The 8037-nt window shown below is 33.7% G+C and overlaps 1 protein-coding gene and 1 non-coding gene across 3 annotated transcripts; one reads left to right on the forward strand and one right to left on the reverse strand.

Annotated features, from left to right (window-relative positions):
• Nucleotides 1-403: 403 nt before the first annotated feature.
• LOC144564202 (uncharacterized) lies at nucleotides 404-5555 on the forward strand. 2 transcript variants are annotated; one of them, XM_078313762.1, is made up of 8 exons: nucleotides 404-714; nucleotides 1000-1369; nucleotides 1884-2040; nucleotides 2266-2310; nucleotides 2548-2704; nucleotides 3234-3619; nucleotides 3793-3975; nucleotides 5242-5555. In XM_078313762.1, exons 1-8 carry the CDS (start codon nucleotides 409-411, stop codon nucleotides 5375-5377), a joined length of 1740 nt encoding a protein of 579 aa, XP_078169888.1. In that variant the 5' UTR covers nucleotides 404-408; the 3' UTR covers nucleotides 5378-5555. The 2 variants fall into 2 exon arrangements, with proteins under 2 accessions (XP_078169888.1, XP_078169889.1); XM_078313763.1 differs by having other exon boundaries at nucleotides 405-714; nucleotides 1000-1291.
• Nucleotides 5556-7587: 2032 nt separating this feature from the next.
• On the reverse strand, nucleotides 7588-7660 carry TRNAR-UCU (transfer RNA arginine (anticodon UCU)). Its single transcript has one exon. It is a non-coding gene; the product is annotated as a tRNA-Arg (tRNA).
• Between the last annotated feature and the right edge of the window lie 377 nt (nucleotides 7661-8037).

The raw sequence follows: 8037 nt of genomic DNA on the forward strand, positions 1-8037 counted from the left end.
AGAAGAGATAATGTTCATCAAGTTGATGTTGTTTCTTATTTATGCAAACAGTATAAGATACTTTAACTCTCTTTTTGTATAAATTTATAGTTTAAAAAATAATTATTAAATAGTTGAGCAGAAAAAATCGAAAACTTTGCATCTAACTGAACCGTATAATCAATGAGAGAGAAAAAAAATCGAATCAAGTAACCAGCCGGGCCAACCTGCATCGCAAAAACAGGCCTACTGAGTCGAGTTCGAAGCCCGAGCCTGACGAACCGAACCGAACAGGCCTACTGGCTCGAGTGCGTAACCTCAGAAATAGCGCAGGGGGCAGTATTAATTGAGCTCTAGGATTCGTGCATAACGTATTTTAACGGGCGAGATCTTCTAAAGAGTCGCGCAAAATATGAGATATCTGAGAGGATGCGAATTCCCATTTCTAGCGCTACAAAAAGCGGGAAACAAATTGGGACGAAAAAAATTCCGCTCAGATGCCAGAATTCCAAAAGCCGATGCAGTTGCTGTTCAAATAAAACCCCAATCCAGTTCCAGTTCCGCCTCTGCCACGCTCACACTGTGAAAAAGAAAAGGAAATCGGGGAAAATGTCGATCATGGAACTGAAGCCGAGGAACGACGAGCCGGATGAGGAAACGCTCTTGCGGCTGATCGAGAAAAGGGAAAAGAACCTCAAGCGGTGTAACGAGAAGATCCTGTATTACACATCTCAGGTCGATTTTATAACGAAACTGGATTTTCACCTGTTTATCTTTTGTTTTTCAGTGGAATATCTCTTGTTTACAGCCTATATGCTGTCAATATTTCTGGCGTAACGTGTACACTGTCTAACTGGTTGTTTTGCTTAGTTCTGTAAAGATAAAAAAAAAGGAAACAGGTCACAGGTGACAGTTTGTCACATTTTTTCAAACCACAAAAGAAAAAGTGGATTTTGAGTTTTTTTTTGGTTTTTATACTCTCTCGTGCATGCAAGTAATCTGAAGTGATATGTGTATCAGATGAAGTGTGAGTCAAGCGAATTGAATAAACTAAAGGTGATGCTGGAAGCTGTTCGGTCCAAAGAACAATCGGCCAAATCTGCATCAATTCCACTTCTCAAAAAACGGAAATTAGAGTCCAGTTCCACAGGGTCAGAGTCAAGTTCCATGGAGTCCGAGTCGAATTTTTCTCTCAAAGAAACAAAATCAGAGCCAAGTAAAAAACCTCAGCTATTTATCCCAGCTATGCTTGTGGCGAAATCTAAACCAATATCAGTTTCAAATCATGATGCTTCACATCAAATGGGAATGGGTAGTCAACCAATGCTTGTGGGAAAATCTGAATCAATACCAGTTTCAAATCATGATACTTCACATCAGATGGGAATAGGTAGTCAACCAATCTTTTTGGGCATCAATTAGAATTTTATTTCAATGTCGCCTTTTGGGATTTTTAACAAACATCTTGTGTGCAACTGATATATGGATCCCAAGACCTGACTCCAGCCCAATGTAATCCCCCCTAGTGGAGTGCACTTGGATGAACTGAATTAATTAAATGACCAAGGCCAATAATTGCATCATTACTCTCGTTACCTGCTTCCTCTTTTGACAATATATCCTAGTCAAAAGTTCAGTTGCCTTCGACTTTCACTTTGTTTCTGTTTCTGTTGTTGTTATAATAAAATAATATATGAATTTTTGACCCCAGGAGTTAATTGCCAGTATTGTTATTAGTTTTAGCTCTCTAACCAGGCAACTACCCTTGTTATGCACTGTTAATTTTAGCCTTGTACTTCATCTTTTTTTTTTAAAATATATTGGGGATAATATTATACACACTAGCCGCACAACTACTTCTGGAGTTGATTACTGACAAATTTGTAATCTTTATAATTTTCCAGAAAAAGCTAGACAACTTGATATGGTGCAGAGTGTTGGCACTACTGCAAAAGTTGCTAATTTGAATTTCAACTTGACAAATCTAATACATAGCCAGCACAAGAAAAAGCTGAGGTGTCTTGAGCTATGTCCTACTGATGATACAGTGTTTGCTTCCAGGTAAGCTCTGAAAATAGATATCCATGAAAGGCACCAAGTAGCATGAGCTTTTTAATTATATGATCTTACAGTTATGTCATATGTAAATTTACAAAAAATATACTAGGTTCTGGTTGGAACAAGCACCGGTAAAATGATTACAAATTGTTTATTTTCCTCATGTTTGTTCAGTTTAGTTCAACTAGGGTTTTCTTTGTTGCTGCTAATTATTTCATGGTTTTATAGTGGACTGGATGGAGCAGTTAGCCTATGGGAAGTCCAGAACAAAGGGTAATATATATATATTTTTTTTATAAACAAGTAAAATCTTTTAGTTGCATTTTAATTATTACGTTGTTCATATTTGCAAAGAAAAAAAATATAAGAACAATACTTACAATAGCAGCTGTTTCCTTCCGACAGGAACCTAGTTTCGGCCATTGCCAACATTCTATCCTTCTTCTTCTTCTTTTGACTACAAACCGGGGCATCATTTTTGCTCAGTTTTTTTTTAATTGTAAAATGCAGAAACTCTGCGAAATTTCTGGGCAGTATGGATTGTCTATCACCAAATCAAAGGAGATGGCCTGAAGACATTGCCTGGCATCCTGATGGCCAGCGAATATTTGCTGTGCACAGTGCTGAGGCCGGTGATTCCCAAGTTTCATCTTTTAGCCTTACACAGGTAAAAGCGCACATATTCTTTTTCTTTTCTTTTTTCAAATCCTTATTTAAAAAAAAAAAAAACTGTTTCTGCAACTAGCACCTGATATTTCTAGATTTTTTTTTTTCTAGTTAGACTGCAGCACTACTGGATTGATAGAATCAGAATGTAAGATTGGTGCATTCTGTAAGTGTGCAAGTGTAATATATTTGTTGGCAGTTTGCCAACCGTAAAAAAAAAAAGTGTGCAAGTGTAGACAATTCTGTAATGCATCTTTTCTAATAAGCCCAAAATTAACTATAAATGAAGTAAAAAAGAATGAGCTGATTTAGGATCTTGGATTGGACAAGCAAGGTGCTATTTTTGGGATAGTTATCACAGATATGCGAGATATTGGTTTTAAGTTGACCAAAAGCTTATTCTGTACATATTTCCATTCCTATAATACCAAATGTAAGCTATTTTCTACTGTCCCATATAAGTCCTCACCAGAATCGTACTTGGTTGGTAGAACATGAGAAGTTGGTTTAATAAAGAATTGACCTTGCAGCTTGGACACAAAAAGACGGCCTTCTTCCTAGAAAATAAGGCACATGAGAAGGGCACAATAAACCGAATAAGTTTCATGCCATGGAGGGGGCAATCGTCCTGTTTTGTGACTAGCGGCAGTGATCATGCAGTGGTTCTTTGGAAAGAAGGTGAGAAGGATGGGTGTTGGGGCCAGAAGCTTCTGCACAGGAATCATCACACAAGTGCTGTCATGGCTGCCTTTGGACTGCAGTACAAAGAGGCTGTGCTCTCAGTTGGTATGGACAGGCGAGTAGTGTTGTTTGACATTGTGGCGGGAAGTATCGATTTCAAGTTTCAATTAGACTCCAAATGCTTGAATGCTCTCCCAAGTCCTTCCAACTCCAACTTGTATTTGGTCCAGATTGGGTATGTTTATTTAGCTAAGTTGCAGCTTGTGGTTGCTTTTCCGTTAGATGCTACATGTTAGAAAAAAAAGAAATTGAGGTGTTAGTTGTGGATAAGAATCATATGATACATATTTGTGTAATTTGGAAAAAGAAAACTTATATTTGACTAAAGCACCAAGTCTTTACATGCAGATCACCAGGGAAGCAGCTGCGGTTGTTTGACATACGGGAAAAGCCAGAGGAACTACATGTGTTTGGTTGGGACCAAGGCCAGAGTGAGCCTCAGTCGGCTCTCATCAACTCAGCATGGTCTCCTGATGGCTGGCATATCTCTTCTGGCTCCAATGATCCCTTGATCCATATATTTGATATAAGGTACTATCTTCTTCTTCTTTCTTTCTTTCTTTTGGCATCATATTTGCAACTTGTACTCAGTTCTGGCTCTTTCGCATATCTTGTCCTTCTGTCTCAGACAGGTCAAATAAAAATGATGAAACTGCCCTTGCCCTTTCCATATTAATCAACTAAATCACTTGGCACTCAGTAAATGCAAAGCATAATTTAAACTTTAAAGTAAGTTGGTTTTAGTCAAATTTGGTTTTCAGAAGTACAGAGACATCATCAGGTGTTGGGGAAAAATATTTAACGCTTACAGATTCACATTGCCTACATTTCCCATTGTTGCGCTAGTTTAGTGTTATTTACAAATGACCCAAAGATTCTTCAGCTAAATTTCCAATACAAGGAATATTTCTTTTTGGCAAATGTTGTACCATGTTGAAAGATTTTAGAATGGTCGGGATCCCTTCACAATGAATATTATGACAATTTCGACAATACATTTCTATATTATTGAAAAAAAATAAAAATATAAAAAGATTTGTAGATATGTGGTTGGATTTATGGATTGGTTGCGTATCAAATATCATGCAATTTTAGTGTCATTTGGTATTCCATTAAATATAAACTGTTGCAAGTTTTAAGTTATTTGATCAACAATAAACTTGTATCAAATTTCATCATTTTTTATGTGCTTCATATAAATATAGTATAGATCACATTTTTATGTTTCAGATTTTAAAATTACAAATTATTTTTGCTATTATCAAAATTGTCAAGGGGTCCCCCACCATATCCGAGTAGAATTACCATTTGCATAAAATAAAAGTATGCTAATTTATTAAACTGCCGACCAACTTCAAATAGGTGCATACTTGGCAAAAAGATTGAAAAAAAAAACACTCAATTGTCTAAACAGCTTGCTTTTACTAATAGGTTCCGGCCCTGATGGTAAGTCGGTAACCGTCTTGCATTGTGTATTGAATGCTTTGATAATTTGTTAGCAGGTGTGCATGTATGTCTGTTTCAAGATTTAATTACGTTCTTGCTCTATTTAGGTTCTAGGATTATGATTTGGCCAAATCTTACCATTAGTGAGCATCTTAACAGAATGATTATCATAACAGTCAGATCTATGGTGGTACCGATATGAAAGGCTAAATTTGCAATATGTGCCAAAAAATCATTGTCAAATAAAAAGTGACAGTTTGTCACTTTAAACAATTCTATTCATGTTAATGCTAGATCCAAGCTTGCTGTACATTAGGCAAACATTAATTATAATATGCAATTGGATTTCAGGTACAGTGGTCAGCAGCCATCCGAATCCCTGAAGGCTCACTCTAAGCGAGTATTCAAGGCAGTGTGGCATTCTTCACTGCCCCTTCTCATCTCCATCTCATCTGATCAGCACATTGGCATGCATAGATACCTGTGAGGGGGCTTTTGGGTTTTGGAGAATGTCATCTTTTGTAAAAATGTACTGGTATATTTTATTGGTACAGTTGAGTTGAGGATGTGCTAAACAATGTCCTTAAATTAGGCAGTTTTGGACACCATTTTAGTCAAGCATGAGCCAATTTGTCGGATCTTAATCAAATCCAGGAACTACGGAGCTATATCGTCTTAGCCAGTATGTTATGAGACAAAATGTCCATTCTGAACTAGGTTCGACTCGAGTCCAGAGGTAATGTATATCATTAAATTAGTGATTTACCCTCACCAAGTCAATTATATTGATAGCCATGAGCTAATCTGCAACATTAATTAATACTTTCATCCGCACTTAGTGACATAAAATTAACTATATTGACAGCCATGTTTCTGTGTGTAATTTTAATTGACACGTTGAGTCAGGTTGGAATCGGATCAGACCGGATTGGAACTATTATGTTGGTTCCGTATCATTAAATAATCCATTATTCCATTTTATTAAAACTATATATGATTTCAAGCAATTTAGCACTATTATGTTTGATCCAGAGTCGAGAGTAATCAATACGAATTATCATTATATTTGTACAACTATATACATTCTCTCAGGCAAATTGGTCATTTTGTTGTTTTTCTCCTTCAACATACATGCTCCCAGGCAAATTAGTACTGCTATCTCGGATTCAGACCGGAGAATTTATTTTTGTGCTTATCGTTTTAGATTGCAAGCAAAAGATCGTGATGACAAGGGTCAGGCAGTCAGGCTTGTAAATTTTAAGTTCGAAAATTGTAATTTGTAAGATGGAGGGGTCATGATACTAACACAGTTAATGTTTTTATTAACACATATTCAAATATTTTACTTTTATGAACAAATTTGTCCCTACTTAACTTTAACTGCCATATGTACTTTCTTTATATTAACAATCTTTGCTTATTTATTTTATTTTCAAAACTAAGACGTATAATGAAATTTTTTTTATTGGAAATGTTTTTTTTTTTTCAAATTTGAAAAGTATAGCTACAAAAATTTATCAAACAATAATTTCTGACATAAATAATATTATTTTTTTAGTAGTTTTAGTCAACTTTGTTGAATTTGCAACATCAAATATGTCATTCTTTACATCACATGTCAATTTTTTTTACTGTTACTTATTATGCATTAGATGGTTTATACAAATTTTATATTGATGAGATTTGAAAAGAATAAACTACATTCATAATGTATTATCATAGAAACAAAAAGACACTAAAAACTATATTAATTGAAAATAAACATGAAAGGAAGCAAAACATTATACGTTCAAAGATTTGTTTGATAGAATGATTTTTCTCTCTATAAAGAATGTGTTTCTAATTTTATTATTTCTATTCTTTGTAAAGAAAATGTATCAGGTGAAAATTCCAATTATGAAAATAATATTAATTTTTAAAAAATAGTAATTAATATGAAGAAAGAAACATTCGTATATGATATTAATAATTTGTCAGAAGTAAGATTAAAAAATAAATAAATTACATAATAACAGAATATATGATTAAAAAGCAATGGATAGTTTTCGAAAAATAATCTAAACATAAATGCTATGAGGTAATATAAAAATTACATCAAATCAATATAAATATGTTATGCGAAAAATAATTAATATTTTATCTTAACATAAATTAATAAATAAAAGAGTCCATCTCTCGACTTCTCAACATTATTTTAAAACATAAAAAAAAACTCCATTGCAATAAAAATCTTATGTTTTTATTGCAGTATGTTTTTCAGTTGGTGTTAATTTTAATTTGTCTATGCTTTAATAATGTAGTAAGAACAAACTAATTATGTTGAATTTGTTAAATAAAGTGGTAATATAGTCAAATTTATTTTATACTTCTTACTCTAAATATCTACAATTAAAAGAAGATGAAAGTACATATTTAATTAAAGATAAAATTAATGATTGTACATTCAAAGATACGTGGTTTATTTTTTATTTTTTGTTGTTATAGTTCTTTCAAATTAAATAAAAATTTAATAATAAAGAATATCTATATTTTGTACTAGAAGATTGTATACCTCCGGAAAACAAGATGGAGGGGTTCCTGACTCAGTCTTTATTAGAAAGTTGAGATCTTATTGTAAAAAAATATTTCTTTATTAAAACATCCGTTAGTTGGAAATTTTCCGTCCACGAGAAAACACAACAGAATGAGCAAAAAAGACACGCCCAGTGGGACTCGAACCCACAATCGCTTGATTAGAAGTCAAGCGCCTTATCCATTAGGCCATGGGCGCTGTTATGATACTTCACTTCCAGTAATATATATGTCTAGATTCATATGTTTTTTTTTCTTTTTTTTTCTCTTTTTTTTCTCGTGTTTTAACTTCCAGTAACATATATTTGTAAATTTCGTGTGCCATAGTTGATAGTCACAAGTTCAACATTTGTTTTGTTGGCATCGAAATTTACGACCAAACTTGTAAAGTTTTCTAAGCTCGATTCAAATTACATCAAACTTAAAGTACGGTTATATATGTAAATGATAAATACATGTCTATAAATCTACTTCTTTATTTATGATGAAATTTGACATTTCTATTTAAACATGGTTTTTGTTTTGTTTGTTGCCAATATACCCTTAGTTAATTTATTTTTCACATGTTTACCCTGA

The sequence above is a fragment of the Carex rostrata genome, chromosome 13 (assembly GCF_964058835.1).
Source record: "Carex rostrata chromosome 13, lpCarRost1.2, whole genome shotgun sequence".
NCBI lineage: Eukaryota > Viridiplantae > Streptophyta > Magnoliopsida > Poales > Cyperaceae > Carex > Carex rostrata.

What these genes read in the sequence shown, in the direction of transcription:
- LOC144564202 (XM_078313762.1), top strand. Translation starts at nt 409, where the DNA reads ATGCGAATTCCCATTTCTAGCGCTACAAAAAGCGGGAAACAAATTGGG. An exon ending in TGGGAAGTCCAGAACAAAGG is followed by an intron (nt 2,311 to 2,547) that starts GTAATATATATA and finishes TGTAAAATGCAG; the next exon opens with AAACTCTGCGAAATTTCTGG. An exon ending in CATCTTTTAGCCTTACACAG is followed by an intron (nt 2,705 to 3,233) that starts GTAAAAGCGCAC and finishes TTGACCTTGCAG; the next exon opens with CTTGGACACAAAAAGACGGC.